This window comes from Lithobates pipiens, unplaced genomic scaffold (assembly GCF_037356315.1).
Source record: "Lithobates pipiens isolate NorthernLeopardFrog02 unplaced genomic scaffold, aLitPip1_a1.2 Scaffold_28, whole genome shotgun sequence".
NCBI classification, from domain to species: domain Eukaryota; kingdom Metazoa; phylum Chordata; class Amphibia; order Anura; family Ranidae; genus Lithobates; species Lithobates pipiens.
This window is the reverse complement of record NW_027507789.1, coordinates 106746904-106763978: the sequence shown is the minus strand read 5'-3', so window position 1 is coordinate 106763978 and position 17075 is coordinate 106746904. Positions and strand designations below refer to the sequence as shown.

Genomic DNA, 17075 nt, shown 5'->3' with positions numbered 1-17075 from the left:
TTATTACTAGTATAGTGTCTGTACAGATCAGAACTAGTTTCCCCAAAAACCCAGTATTAGCAGGATCAGCCTCCAAATACTGCCAGCATTTGTGACATGTAGCAGAATACATTTTGGCATAAATTCATGAAGGAATTTGATTTGATTGGATATGTTTTATACGAGCTAGAAAATATCCTATATTGTATATTTCTTTCAAAATTGTAGTTTGTTTATATGATAAAAACCCAGTGGTGATCAAATACCAACAAAAGAAAGCTCTATTTAGTGTGAAAAGAATTACACAAATTTAATTTGCGTACAGTGTTGCATTACCAAGCAATTTCCATTTCAAGTAGTACAGTGCTGAGTAGTAAAAAATTGCCTGGTTTTGAAGAGGCTTAAATCTTCCAATGGTTAAGGGACACAGGTCAATTCCCTCTGTGTGTTTGATCTGCGTTTACACAAAATGTAAGCAAAGCATGCCGGGGGGTTATACATGGGGGATTATATATGTTTTGTGTGTGTTGATTTACTAAAACTGAAGAGTGCAAAATCTGGTGCAGCTCTGCATAGAAACCAATCATCTTCAAGGTTTTGTCAAAACTTAATTGAACAAACTGGAGTTAGAAGCTGATTGGCTATCATGTACAGCTGCACCAGATTTTGTACTCTCCTGGTTTAGTAAATCAACCCCACATTGTTCTTTCCTCTGTATCTTGCCTTCTGCAGACACTACTCACTTAGCAGTATTGATGTCGGTGATAAGATGGCTCCTCCAGTACACAGAGCACTCTAGCAAATTCTAATACAAGCAGATTATGTGCATTAATCCATTGGTGACCATTTGCAACATTAACCGTATGCATTAGCTCCTGAATGGTCAGGCTCAACAGAATGAGCACTAAACCCTGAGCCACCTACCCCCAGAATTTGAGTGTTTAACCTCTCATTCATCCATCTGCAATCTATCTGTTTTTTCCTCTGAGCAATTGGCTTCAAGGTTATTTGCTCTAACCCCTTTATGTTGAATATCCAGGGTGTGTGCATTAACCCCATAGTGACCTATCCCAAGAATATGAGCATTAACCTCTTGGCACCCAATACCCTACTTATGTGTTACTGCATCATTGTTCACTGCCAACCACGTGTGTTAATTCCTCAAAGCTCTTTCCTCAGGCCATATGCATTATCCCCTCAGCAGAGAGTGATCACTCCCATCCCATCAAGTCTGTGTATATCTGTATAGGCCGGTGCCTCATTGGTTGGCATGGCTCTGATTGGTGGGCCACGCTATTCCTGGTTAATGATTGGCTAAATCTTAAATCCCTTCTTGCATGTCAGCCTCCTTTAATGCAAATCCTTGGCACAGACTATTTTGAGCTGCAAACTTAATTTGTAGGTACATGACATTTTCAGGGAAGGGAGGGGAGGGCTGGCCACCTTCATTGCATATCTAAACGAGGGATCCTTTGAAGTGAATATTTGTAGAACGAAAAGGTTTGGGTCCAATTGTTTAGATAAACAAGCTTAGGCAAAGAATCGTCTGTATAACAGGGACATCTGGGAAGCTATATTACACACTCACATTGATACAACTCTAAATGAAAGATATTCATAATTACAATATTATACTCTTAATGGAGATTTCACATAAACTCATAAGGCAACAGTACGCAATGTGTGCTCTAACCTCATCTCCTAGTATTTGATATTTCTTCTGCTTATGTGCATTAATCCCTCATCCACCAATACTCAAGCATGTGCATTAACCCCTCCATGGCCTGTTGCCAACCCATGTTAACAACTCAGCAGCCAGTCCCCAGTACATGTACGTACTTGTAATAACCCCTCAGTGCTCAGCACCACTTCCACTGCTCTTAGATTTTATGAAAGTATCTGATAATAACAAGGTGTTTAATTTCAACTTTCATTTTTGGTGTCTTATTTTGAACTTCCATTGTCACCAGTTCTACCTCCAAATTCCACCTGTTCCAGTTTCCTCCTCAACACCTTCACAGTACCTCTGATGTGTTCCCTTCCTCAGAATAACCTTCTTTAAAGAGGAACTGCAGTCTGCTCACATAATTTGTAATACAAATATCTTTGCCATTCTGAAGCTTCCCCCCTACCACTTTGCATATTTTATATATACTGTTATTCTGTACTTGCCAAATATGTTGCAGAAATCTCCCTCTACTGAGTCTGGCTTCAACTATTTTAAGTGTGGGCAGCTGAAGCTGCTGTCTGTTCACTTCCTGGATTTACATAGACACACAGAGGCGCACCTCCAGCTCCACAGCTCCCATTGGCCCTCTTATGACTCACCCCCCTCCCTTCCTGGTAAACTCTCACGATAGTGAGAACTGTGCATGATGTCATAAGCCTAGACTTTTTACCAGACAAGAAACCGGAAGTGGGCTGTATAAGGTATTTACTGGCAGAAAAAAAATGATTTACTATCCAAAGTTAAAACAACAAGGGCAGAAGATCTAGTAAATGGAAAGTTGAAAAAAATTACTGAAGGTCTACTTTTCTGGACTTTGTTTTTGGCCTCCATGTGAAAAGCTCATATTATTTAGAGATGTTGTTACTATTTATTGACAGATCAGTAACCCCTATTTGTGGTTAAAAGCTCCTAAGCTGGACATACGTGGATCGAAATTCAGCTGGTTCAGCAGGGACCAGCGAATTTCAGTTTGTGTGGCCACTGTGGTTGAACAGAAGTTGATCTACTGTTCGACTTCTGTTCCCTCACCTCCCTCCCTTCATAACCTTTTATGTCTTTTCCAGGGGAGAACTGAAGGTATATAGAGCAACTATTCCCAACCAAGTGTCCATGAAACCATAGGGTTCCTCAAGAGTTTGCTAGTTGTTCCTTGAGCTATTGCTGATTGACCTCTCATCCAATGGTGTCTAGATAGTTCCAGGTTCCACTCCACTGAGATATTGGCTTGACTGTCGAAGTAACAATCTAAGCACCATTGTAAAGGTGAAAATTCTTCCCACTGATAACCTATGGGAGGGGCATTTTACCAATGATACTCAATGGTCTTATTAGGGGTTGCCTGAGAATTATTTCAAGGGTTCCTCTTGGGTAAAAAAAATGATTGACTAAGGCTGCCATAGAGTGACCCTTGAGTGGCTGCTCAAAGTCTGCTGGAGCTGCTGACATCAGATCCAAGATAATGGCACTCAGCAGCAGTCTTTGGTCTTATTTGAATGGCTACACAAGGAAGGCTGTTACAGGTAAACAACATGTGTAAAATAAATTAATTGCATATATACTTATGTGAAGATTTTTGTTAATATGAATAACCTGACGACAGGGTTTCTTTAGCCAATTGCCGACCACCCCACGTACATGTACTGCGGGGGGTTTCTCTCCTGTATGAAATCACGTACAGGTACATGATTTTTCTCTTCCAGCAACCAATCAATCATTGGGTCTGGTAGGCCCGATGTCCGCTGGGACCTGCCAATCATTCCTGAGAGAGGCAGAATGGCGGTCTGCCTATGTAAACAAGGCAGATCGCCGTTCTATGACAAGTGAATACAGAAATCTTCTGTTTCTGCTAAGCAGATATCTGTCTTCCCACAGTTAAAGCATCCCACACACAGAAAGCACTCCCTAGGGACACATTTAATCCTTTGATCGCCCCTGATGTTAACCCCTTTCCTGCCGGTGTCATTACTACAGTGATGGTGCATGTTTTTTTTTAGCACTGATCACTGTTTTAGTGTCAATTAATGTCTGATTTTTCCTCCACAATTTCACAGTCCCACTATGTATTTATCGGCCCTGCCTCGGAGGGGGTGGGATATGTGCCGTCATATTACATATAGGAGAATCTGCAGCATCTGTAATAGGAAGTCCCATCTCCTGGGTTGCCATTGGACGACTGCTCTTTCTATCATAGAAGGCGGGACTTTGTAAAAAAAAAAAGAGGTCACCGTGTAATCAGGCTGCATTCATGGCACATGTGAGGCTGCAGATGGGCACTGATTAGGCTGCATTGATGGGCACTAACCCTTATTTTACTTCACAGTTCTTTTTTTAATCTCCAAATAACGTGCCCAAGCTCATCTCTTCACCACACACAGCCACAAAGGCAAGTGAATTCTTGTTGGGCAGTGTATTAGCGCTTGGATGAACACACTTAGACTAAATTTTAATGATTCAAAGAATATCAGGCAAAATGGCCAGTCTTTACGCAAGTTCACTTTATCAAATCTGGCCCTCTTTGAAAAAAGTTTGGACACCTGCTTTACATGATCAATACCACAATGCTTGTGCAGTACAATTTGTCCAGTTCTATGTTATAAAATACCTGGTTTATCCTGCCTGTACCTGTCTTCCCCTCTGTGTACTGACCCCAGATACCATGGTAAGTTTACGTGCCTCTATCACGCTGTTTTCAGAGTCTCCCCCTCTCTCCTTGCCTCTCAGTTCCCAGTCTGCATGTGAAAGCCGATCTCCAAACCCGCCCCTCCCCACCTGCTATTCACCTTTGGCTGTAAAGTCAGATTTTTTTTAACTGCCATTCCCTATTTTGTATAAAGATATAAAGTACAGTTTTTTTTTTATTTTTTTATTATTATTATTATTATCTAAAATATCTTGCACAGACCCTCACCACATTGCCTTCCTCCATACAAAAATTACTGCAAAGAGAACAGCTATTAAAAACTGGACGACAAGCAACTCCCAACTGCAGGAATAGATCTACTCAACCACTACAATTAGATTGCGCCTTGATTAACGCCAGGTCTGCTGTCAAAGATAGACTGGAAGTACACGACTTCATCATCGAGAGCAATGTAGATTGCCTCTTCATCACCGAAAGCTGGTTAACCTCTGACTGCAACACCATCCTCACCGAATTGGTGCCGGAACACTACAGGATCCTAACCGAACACCAGATAGGGAAAAAAGGAGGAGGCCTAGCAGTGATCTTTAAAGCTCACCTGGATCTCACTAAATCATCATCACAGAACCCAGTGCCTTTTATGGAAACCCTGACGCTTCATCTTCAATCAACTCCCCATGACACCATTCATATTCTACTGTGCTACAGACCACCGGGACCAAAGTCCGATCTTCTTTCACCCCTCACGGAATGCTTCGCAATGCACACCCTAAAATTCAAAAATTTCCTGGCACTCGGAGATTTCAACCTTTGGGCAAACGAGCCCAAAGACCCCATCGCGACGGCCTGCATCAATCAACTAGAAGAACTGGGTCTCCAGCAACTGATAAAGAATCCCACGCATGGGTCAGGACACACCCTGGACCTAATTTTCAAACAGAACATTGACCTCAACATACTCGACAACGTAACCCTGCCATGGACGGATCACCACGCCATCAAATTCAAAATCGCTACCAACATCACCAACGCAAAACGGAATCCTGTAACAACGCACTGGACCAGATCGCATAAAAAAACTGTACTCCGAATCCTTCAAAACCACTCTGTCCAAAAAGATATCTACAATAACCTTAAACCACTCTACGGAGGAAACACTCAACTCCCTGAACAGGGCACTACTGCACTCAGACTCGGTAGCACCAAAACGCAGGGCTCTCATCAGGAAGAAAAATGCTGATGGTTTAATAGCTCCCTCTCCGTACTAAAGCAAGAACGCAGAAGAGCGGAAAGAACATGGAGAAGAAATCCCACCGAGGAAAACCACTTTAACTACAAAGGTATCACAGAGAATTATCGGAAATCAATCTTCAAAGCTAAAAAGGACCACTTCTCATACACAATCGCAACGGCCGCAAACCAATCACATGAACTGTTTAATCTAGTCAATCTATCAATGAATCCCGTGTGCCTAGAACCCCCAGAAAGTGAATCCCATGATTACTGTGACAAACTGTCGGATTTTTTCACCAATAAAGTCAAATCCATCAGGGAAACAATCTGTCAGAAGAAAACATCAGACCTCAGACAGCAAACACATAAAGAGGATGTCTGCACCAACACTTCGCAACCGCCAAGATTTTCACTATCCCCGATTACCGCAGACACTGCAAAAAACATCATTAATAAACTGCGTGATAGTACCTCACCTATTGACATCATCCCCACTAAACTACTGAAAGAATGTTCAGACATCGTGGCCCCAACCATAACCCACCTCATAAATCGATCATTCATCGAAGGGATTGTTCCCAGCGTCCTCAAACAAGGCATTGTCAAACCTCTACTCAAAAAAACAAACTGGACCCTCAGGACCCAAACAACCGTAGGCCAATTACAAGCCTCAATACCATTTCCAAGATCATAGAGAAAGCAGTAGTACATCAGCTACAACTCCACCTGGATACTAACAAACTCCTGGACCCGCTGCGATCAGGCTTCCGCCCGGGTCATGGAACAGAAACAGCACTCCTGAAGATCTGGGATGACGCCCTCGAAGCAGCAGATGACGGCGATCCGTGTCTCCTCGTACTGTTAGACCTAAGTGCAGCGTTTGATACAGTAGATCACAATACTCTACTCGTCCGCCTCACAGAAGTAGCCGGAGTCCAAGACATAGATCTCCAATGGTTCGCGTCCTTCCTAGGAAATCGGTCACAGACAGTGAAACTAGGAAAATACTTTTCCGAATCTCGGGCAGTCACCTGCGGAGTCCCTCAAGGCTCTCCTTTGTCATCAGTTCTCTTTAACATTTACATCCGCCCACTGCTCCAAATCATCAGATGCTCTGATCTCTGCTTCCACTCGTACGCTGTCGACACACAACTTTATTTAAGGATCAATGGAAAAAAAGATCACCAACAACAACTGGAAAATTGCCTCAAATCAATAGAGGACTGGATGACCACCAACTCCCTCCAACTGAACGAATCAAAAACAGAGCTGCTCATCTTACACCCAAATCATAAACCCGGAACAAAAACCCCCTGGTCTCCAATAACTGTCTTTGGGCAGGCTATCCTCCCAAAAACCAAAGCCAAGAGTCTCGGGGTTATTTTAGACGCACAAATGTCAATGTATGCGCAAATAGGAGCAGTAGTCAGTGGATCACACCATCTGCTGCGCATGCTTCGCAGACTCATCCCTTTTATCCCAAAGAATGACAAAGCAGTGGTAGTTGGAACAATCATCAATTCGTGACTGGACTACGCAAACTCGCTTTACATAGGATTACTTCAATATCAACTTGCGCGGTTACAACTTATCCAAAACACGGCGGCAAGGCTGATAACAGGGAAAAAACCCTGGGAATCCATCTCTCCTTCGCTGAGGAGCTTACATTGGCTAACTGTAAAAAATCGGATCACGTTCAAGACCCTTTGCCTCACCCACAAATGCGTGCATAAAGAAGCTCCGCAATACCTTATGGAGAAAATAAATCATTACACACCAAACCGCACTCTTCGATCAGCCAACAAAAACCTCCTCCTCGTGCCCAAAGCCCGGTATAAATCCAAGGGGGAGCAGAGATTCGCTGTCCAAGGGCCCCGTCTATGGAATGCTCTACCAATCGACATCCGTCTGGAAGAAAATCACCTGGCTTTTAGGAAAAAACTTAAGACCTTCCTCTTTTAGCAGATGATCAAGGCTTGCCAGAGCGCCTAGAGGCGATTCAGTTCGCGTTGTGCGCTATACAAGTATTTCATTCATTCACCAGACCTCTCTCTGCTGGCTGGCTGACGTCAGAGGGGTTTCTCAGTCCCTCCTGCTGCATGATCAGGGAAGCAGAGCGGAGGGAGGTCATGTGACGGGACAGCGGGGCTGTGAAAGAAGATATTAAGGATTATAGTTTTTAAAAAACCAACACAGTACTTTTCATCTTACTACAACAGAGGGGAGATGTCAGTTATTTATTATTCTGACTTTACAACCACTTTAAGTTCCACCTCTAGTTAGAAATCAGAAAGCATATTTTTATTTTATCTTCACCTTATGCCTGTGAAATAAATATATTTTATACTAACAGGGTTGTGTAGGATATATTGTATGTGTGTGTATATAATATACTGTGTGTGTGTGTGTGTGTGTGTGTGTGTGTGTGTATATATATATATATATATATTAGGGCTGTAGAAATTAAAGATTAATTCCTTTTTGATCAATCAAAATTCTTTTGACCGGTACTCGCCTCTCCGCTGCCTTCCGGGTCTTCAGGGAGTTCCATCGGAGATCCGGTGACGTCACGGACATCGACGTCACCGGACTCTTCCCCCCCCTTCCCCAAGTGCCCCCATCTGGAGTCTGGTGACGTTAAAGTTCTGATTGAACGTAACGCGTATGGGGAGGAGCTACGCATGACGTCACCCGCTGCTGCCCTACGGAATTAACACGATTGTCGTATTTACATGCTGCTTTTTTTCATCTTTATGTGAGTAGTTTGTGAGCACTTAGATCTTTTCTTTCTACCCATGACCTGGCGTCCTTCCTGAGATCTAAAGAGAGGTGAGAGAAGTTTATGGTCCACGTTAACCCTTTTGATACCCGCTTGCATGACCACCTGTTTGCACAGGGGTCCATGGCGTAAGATGGGAGTGATTAGTTAGGAGGTGAAGGGATTGTCACGCTACTGTGGAAAAAAAAATTACTTACGTCAGTGTTACAGTGTGAATTTAAAACGTATTTGTGTGAACTGTGAAGTAAGTCATGGATTGTGGAAACTAACTAGTGTCGGGTGATTGTATATAGTGTATACCACATTTACCACTGACTAATGGTGGGTTGCAATGCAAGGAGATCAGCTACATAGTAAAGTTGAATAAAGACACCAGTCCATCCATTTCAACCTGAGTGAGTGTCTACAATTGTCCCTATCCCTGTACTTTGCACACTCACATCGGTCCCTACCCTCAAGGAGCCCACAATCCAAGGTCCCCATTCATATACTAGGGCCAATTTGGGACAGAAGCCAATTAACCTACCTGCATGTCTTTGGAGTGTGGGAGGAACCCGGAGTACCCGGAGGAAACCCACGCAGGCGCAGGGAGAACATGCAAACTCCAGGAAGGTAGTGTTGTGGTTCGGATTCAAACCAGCAACCCTTTTTACTGCTAGGTGAGAGTGTTAACCACTACACCACTGTGCCGCCCTAAAAGTGCAGCTAAAAGTAGTTGGATCTATATGTGCGTTATAATTAATCAAAATTAGTCGATTAATCGATTTAAAAAAATCGATTAATCGAACATAAAAATTTTAATCAGTAACAGCCCTAATATATATATGTATATGTATACACAGTGCCCTGAAATTTGCACATTTTTACATGTTTATGTGATGGACCAACACAAAGTGGCACTTGTGAAGTTGAATGATAAATGGTTTTCACATTTTTTTACAAATAAATATGTGCAAAGTGTGACGTGCATTTGTATTCAGCCCTCTCTACTGATACCCCTAACTAAAATCTAGTGGAACCAATTGCCTTCAGAAGTCGGCTCCTTGCTGCTGGCAGGTAGCCCACACCATTTGTTAAGAGTACCCTAATACCTTTGTTGGTGGGGACCACACATCGCCGGTGACACTGTCTTTAACTGACAATTGTGCGGTCATGCGACGTGGCTCCCAAACAAAATTGACGTCCTTTTTTTCCCACAAATAGAGCTTTCTTTTGGTGATATTTGATAACCCCTGCGGTTTTAATTTTTTGCGCTATAAACAAAAATAGAGCGTCAATTTTGAAAAAAATGCATTATTTTTTACTTTTTGTTATAATAAATATCCCCCAAAAATATAGACATTTTTTTTTCCCTCAGTTTAGGCCGATACATATTCTTCTACATATTTTTGGTTAAAAAAAATTGCAATAAGCAATTATTGGTTTGCGCAAAAGTTATAGCGTTTACAAAATGGGGGATAGTTTTATGGCATTTTTATTAATATTTTTTTTTTACTAGTAATGGTGGCGATCAGCGATTTTTATTGTGACTGCGACATTATGGCAGACGCATAGGACATTTTTGACACATTTTTGGGACCATTGTCATTTATACAGTAATCACTGCTATATAAATGCAGTGATTCCTGTGTAAATGACACTGGCAGTGAAGGGGTTAACCAGTGGGTGGCAGTGTAGGGGTTAAGGGTAGGGGTGTGTTACTAACTGTTGGGGGCTGGGCTTTCATTTAGTGAACACTGATCTCTGCTCCAATCACACGGAGCAGAGATCAGCGTCACTAGTTGCTAGGCAGAACGGGGAGATGCTGTTTACAATGGCATCTCTCCGTTCAGCCGCCCCGTGAGACGATCGCGGGTACGCCCGCGGCGATCGAGTCCGCGGGACCTGCGACCGGACTCACGGGGGTCCCAACCAGCACGCGCGCCACCGCTCGCAATTGTAGGACGGCATTAAAGATTGAACATACCTGTATGCCAATATGCCTGCCCGTGCCATTCTGCCAACGTACATCGGCGTGCACTGGTCGGGAACTGGTTCATAGGTGCCACACACCACAATATAATATTGTATTGTTATTTATTGTTTGCAATCTTAGAAGAAAACATGTTAGTCTGCAGAAGACTTGAAACTGGGGTGGAGGTTCATTTTCTAGCACAGGGGTGCCCAACCTTTTGAAGAGCGAGGGCCACCTAAGTAAATTGGTAACCGGTTGTGGGCCACAATGAGCGGAGAGGGTGCATGGCAGCCCACTCTACTCTATTTTTTTTTTTTTTTTGCGGATTGGATTGGAGGTAGGCGTTTGTAAACGCACACAAGTCCATTTACATCTGCTACTCCTTAGAGGTGAATGGAGCCTATGGCTCAGTGCAGGTAACCCTCAGGTGCACTGCTCTGCACCTGCGAATCAGTTTGAATGCAGCCCAGTAACCACTGCAGAACAGTTATGCCCATATATACACTGTGGTTTTAGTAATAAACTTACTATTAATAACAGTTTTCTATTCTAATCCATCCAGAGCAGGAGTTCGGGGACCACATCAGAGGGCTCCGCGGGCCACTGGTTGGGCACCCCTGTTCTAGCAGGACAACGACCCTAAACATACAGCCAGAGCTGCAATGGAATGGTTTGGATCAAAGCATTTTCATGTGTTAGAATGGCTCAGTCAAAGTCCAGACCTAAATCCAATTGAAAATCTGTGGCAAGACTTGAAAATTGCTGTTCACAAAAGCTCTCCATGCAATCTGACAGAGCATTAGCTATTTTTGAAAAGAAGAATTGGCAACAATTTCACTCTCTAGATGTGGAAAGCTGGTAGAGACATCGCCAAAAAGACTTGCAGTGAAAGGTGCTTCTGCAAAGCATTGGGGCTGAATACAAAAACGCGCCACACTTTTTACATACTTATTTGTAAAAAAAAAATTGAAAACCATTGATCATTTCCCTTTCACTTCATGATTATGTGCCACTTTGTATTGGTCTATCACATAAAATTCCAATAAAATACGATTACGTTGTGGAAAATTTTAAGGGGTATAAATACTTTTTCAAGGTACTGTATATTTCTTTAGAGTACATGCTGTAAGTAGACTGTGCACCCTTGCTATTTGGTACAGTCTTTTGAACTAAAGTCACAGATATAAGCAAAGTAATGGTAGTAATTCCTTAAAGCCTGTAGAGTCTGATAAGATGATTGTTTTGCATCTTTTTCTTATCACAAAACAGAAAAAAATCAGTTTCTTATTTATGTACAACTCCTCTTTCCTCAAGTCATTTTAAGTTCTTGAACATCATAGAAAAAAATCATTATGATATGCATCTCTGGGAGAAAATTTATAAGAGTCAAGTATGTATTTTATGCTGAAGGCTGCTTATCTTCACTGAGCAAATTCTAATGTAATCAGTCACTATGACTTTCTTTTATCTAGGGATTGTACAGTCTTTCAAAGAGGGAAGAATCCTTGATGAGGTAAGTCGGATATTGAATATCTTTAGGCGTTATATTAGATAATCTTGATACATAATGCTGTGTCTACGCTTGTCATCTTTCATAAAATGAGGCTTCTGTGATTGCTTGTCCCTTACCTGTTACCTTGATCCTGTCGTCACTTTATCCTTTGCTGTACTGCTTTTCTAGTCCAGTGTGCTTTGTTTCTCACAATGTGCCTGGCTAGAAAAATAAATATTCAGTAGGTATGCCTATCATGCATTAAAGTGTTTGTAACCCTTAAATAAAGAAAAAAAAAGAGAGAGAGATCCTGTTTGCTTATAGCAGATTAAACAGCACAGTGCTTGTGCTGTCTAATCTGCCCCTCTAAGCTATAAAGAATCCTGCCACATTTCCTTTGTCCCCCTCTGTGTCCTGACCATGATAATCATGGCTGCTGAGCCCTGCCTTTTGTGGTCAGGTTACGTGCCTCCGTCATCCGCAGCTCTGCTCTCACCCCCTCCCTTCTTGCCTGTCAGCTCGGAATCTGTGTCTGTGTATTCACCCGCCCCCCTCCTGCCGCTATCAGTATAAAATTAAACTTCATAAAATGTCACTGGCAGACCCTCTATTTTATGCAGCCATAATATACTATGTAAGTATTTTTTTTAAAGATGCCTATCCTGGGCATCTCAGCTACAGTGTGAGGGGCTGAGTGGCCAGCATGGGGTCACATGACCTCACGGCTGATGTGGAAGGGAGATCTTGGCCTCTGCCGCTGTAGCCCTGGATCGGAAAAGGAGAGCGGTTGAGGGTCGCATAATTGGCCTGAAGATATAAAAAAAAAAGGTAATTAGTGGTGTTTAAAAAAAAAAAAAATACTTAGAGTGCATTATGGCTAGATAAAATAGAGGGGCTGCCAGTGACATTATGTTTTAGGGTTACAAACACTTTAAGAAATGATTTTTGCAATATAAATGATGTTGCTGGAGACTAAATACAAACTTCTGTTTCTTGTGACTTCACACAGGTCCTTTAAGCTAAACATTGTATAATCAGAGTGTCCAACTTGGGCATTTGAAATGAAATGGAGGAGGAACTATGGACTTTTTAGGCACCACCACCAGAAAATGTTTTTTTTAAATATATAAAATAAATGTATTAGTTTAAGAAAATTCATATAAAGCTTTAAAAAGTTTTTTCACAACCAATAGTCATATCCATATACAGTGTAATACATATTACTGCTACTGTAACCTAACCAAGTTTTAATTGGAAGCTATGGACACTTTATGTTGTACATATTCCATAGTTAAGTCGAAAATCCAACAGAAAGGTGGAAATACAGGATTGGCGGTAGAATCATAATGTTCAAAAAGAATAGCTCAACGTGTTTCGCGTGTATACACGCTTCTTCTGGAGCTTAAACTTTATGACTAGCAGAGAATGGAAAAAACAAAATCAAATAAGTAGCTACAATTGCAAAAAAAGTATATATTAAATAGTTAAAGAATATACAACATCAATTAATAAGCAAAACAGGTGTGTCCTGGGCAGCAAGAGACGGTCAGCAACACTACAGCAAGAGGAAGGAATATAGGCACTATGGGGTCGTGTATAACATGATGCACAAGGGAAACAAAGAAAGTGATAGATCCAATAAAATATTAAAAGACTAACCCATCAGGGAGCCTTAACAAGTTAACAAGAAATATATACCAAACGAACTTACTGGATAATTGTTTATAGATGTATAAACGAAAATCCAATCACTGTGATATATACTGACACTGACGCAAAGAACTGGTCTTGCATCTACAATTGTGCACTTTAGATCTTTGGGGGGCACAGCACTAAACATGCTATTCTGATACGAGTGTTTGATTGGGATTATTTTTTGATGAAGAATCATTTGTCTAATTTTGCAGTGTTCTGATCTGCCCCTTGGATTTCAATATGAATTGGATTGAAGCTTGATGAAGGGGTTTTCACTCCCACAGTGACTAGTGCCCTCAAAAGCTCAAATCTGGATTTGCACATCACTAATTCAAAGCCATGGCTTTAAAGTGGAGTTGAACCCATTTAAAAGTCAGCAGCTACAAAAAGTGACTCACCTGTCCCACTATCCAGCGATGCAGCCTCCAGAAGCCTTGTTTACCTCCCACTTCTCTCTGTGGCGCTGGCATTACAAGTGTGGGCTCCAAGCTGTGGCTTCACAGCCGGATGCGCACTATGCGTTATGAATGGCTCAGGCAATCTTCTGGGACCTGTGTCGTGTCCCAGAAGATTGGAGGGGGCAGAGATGAGCTTCCTTCTGGCACCACGGCGCCAGGAGAGGAAGTGGGTGCTAGGGATCTGTGAAAACTAGGTACCTGCCCCCCTCCAAAAAAAAATTACATGCCGCATGTGGCATGTCAGGGGTTCATGAGTACTTGAAGCAGAAGTTACATTTTTGAGTGGAACACCGCTTTAATTACTGTATTCAGGTTCCAGTCCAATTGGTTGTCATTGCACTTTTCCGGCTGATAAAATAAAGCAATTACTTGGGATATGTACCTGAGACTGGGTTGCACTTATTTCGGCGAATCATTAAAAAAAAATTAAATACTGTCCCTGATATATATTTTTTTTATTTGCACTAGCATCCAAATTCATACCTTAACAAACCTGAAGTCTGGATAGCATGCTAGCCATACCAGGTGGAAGTGGTTGTATTACATTTTTATACATTTTTGGCCAAATGCTTTTAGCTTTTTTGTGTATTGTTTACAGTTTAAAAAAATGAACTGTATTTTTGTATGAGAATTACGAACTTTGGCATGTATTTTCAGAACTTTCTTTAGGTTTATTGAAATGAGGGTGGAGTTTAGTCATAACCATCTTTTTTAGAGAGCCTATTATTTTTTTTTATTTTGAGCATTATGCCCTGCAGCTTGAAAAAAACAAAATAAAACTGTCAGCTTGAAGATACGTTTTCTTGCTGCTTACTAAATAAAATATAGGTTACTCAATGAAAGAACCCTGTCCAACTGCTGCATGTTCTTGAGGTATCTGCACCTCAAGAACATGCTGCTTTTAAGGCTTGCAATTTTTTTTAACATCTGCACTTTTACATTTTTTTTTTTATTTATTAATTTTTTTTTTCAAGAAAATTACTACTTTGTCCATTATAGCCTGTAAATAATAAAATAATGCTGACCTTTTTTTAAAAATTAATTAAAAGCCAGCTTCAAAGTTCTCTGCTCCTAAACCTCATATTTACTAACTTACCTGCTTTAACCACTTAAGCCCCGGACCAATTGTCAGCCTAAGGACTAGAGGTCTTTTTACAATTTCGCACTGCACTGCTTTAACTAGTAATTGCGCGGTCATGCAATGTTATTCCCCAAACTAAATTTGCGTCCTTTTCTTCCCACAAATAGAGCTTTCTTTTGATGGTATTTCTTTGCCTCTGCGATATTTATTTTTTACGATATAAAAGGAAAAAGACTGACATTTTTTTAAAAAAAATATTTTTTTTGTTATAAGAAAAATCGAATAAACTAAATTTTACTCATACATTTAGGCCAAAATGTATTCAGCCAAAAAAATGTCAATAAGCGTATATTTATTGGTTTGCACAAAAGTTATAGCGTCTACAAACTAGAGTACATTTTCTGGAATTTACATTTAATTAATTACATTAATTTATGACTGCCTATCTCATTTCTTGAGGTGCTAAAATGGCAGGGCAGTACAACCCCCCCCCCCCCCAAATGACCCCATTTTGGAAAGTAGACACCCCAAGGAAATTTCTGAGGGGCATGTTGAGCCCATTGAATATTTGTTTTTTTTGTCCCAAGTGATTGAATGACACAAAAAAATAAAAAGTTTACAAAAAGTTGTCACTAAATTATATATTGCTCACACATGCCATAGTTATATGTGGAATTGCACCCCAAAATATATTTTGCTGCTTCTCATGAGTATGGGGATACCACATATGTGGGACTTTTTGGGAGTCTAGCCGCGTACTGCACCCCAAAAACCAATCACTGCCTTCAGGATTTCTAAGGGTGCAAATTTTTGATTTCACTCCTCACTACCTATCACAGTTTCGAAGGCCATAAAATGCCAAAATAGCACAAAACCCCCTCAAATGACTCCATTTTGGAAAGTAGACACCCCAAGCTATTTACTGAGAGGCATGTTGAGTCCATGAAATATTTTATATTTTGCCACACGTTGCAGGAATATTACAATTTTTTTAATTTTTTTTGCACAAAGTTGTCACTAAATGATATATTGCTCACACATGCTATGGGCATAAGTGAAATTACACCCCAAAATAAATTGTGCTGCTTCTTCCGAGTACAAGGATACCACATGTGGGGGACTTTTTGGGAGCCTAGCCACATACAGGACCCCGAAAACCAAGCACTGCCTTCAGGATTTAAATATAAAACGCTACCAAAAAAAACTGTTAGCGATCGCAGGGATCAGGCCTGACTCTGCGAACGCTGCAGTTATGTGTTTAGTGTTTTGTAAGTGACAGTGATCGATCAATACTGCACTTGGGTGGGCTGGGCGGAGGGGCAAAACGCAGTTGCTAGCAGGTATCTGGGCTGATCCCGCTAACCATGCGTTTTTTAGGAAACCCTAAACTGCTGGGGACGCTAGTATAGATCTGATCAGATCAGATACTATACCACTACGGGAGGTGTAGGCTTTGCGCGTGGGTGTTAGCGGTACTGGCACTAACCTATCGCTGCCTGGGGCGACACAGACCCTGACCCTAAAACCTAATTGATATCACCCGCCGAGTAATCAGAGGGTTAAACCTTTATTGGGTAATAAATGGTGGGTGCCCTGATGCTATAAAAAGCAAACTAGCCAACCAGTGTCACCCGTAACACTTATATGGTGATCACTGGTGAAAGGGTTAACTCTATCAGGCAATCAGGGGTTTAAAATCTTTATTAGGTAGTATATGGGGGTACCTAACGCTATAAAAACCTGGTGGTGAACATAAAAAATAACTAGCTACCTAGCGGCACCAGTGACACTAATGCAGCGATCAGAAAAACGATTGCTTAGTGACACTGGCAAAAGGGGGTGAAAGGGTTACCTGGGGGCAATCAGGGGGTTAAAACCTTTATTAGGTAGTATATGGGGGTCCGGACGCTATATAAAAACCTGATGGGGAACCTATATAACTGGCTATCCAGCATCACCAGTGACACTTATACGGTGATCACTGGTAAAAGGGTTAACTCTAGGGGCAATCGGGGGGTTAAAACCTTTATTGGG

At 41.5% G+C, this 17075-nt stretch overlaps 1 protein-coding gene across 2 annotated transcripts in view; it reads left to right on the top strand.

Moving 5' to 3' along the window:
• BRCA1 (BRCA1 DNA repair associated) overlaps positions 1 to 17075 on the top strand; it is a 353109-nt gene that overhangs the window by 261277 nt on the left and 74757 nt on the right. For both annotated transcript variants that reach the window (XM_077459504.1, XM_077459503.1), the window contains exon 18: positions 11788 to 11828. In XM_077459504.1, the coding sequence (XP_077315630.1) occupies positions 11788 to 11828 (41 nt within the window). The remainder of the gene's footprint in view (positions 1 to 11787; positions 11829 to 17075) is intronic.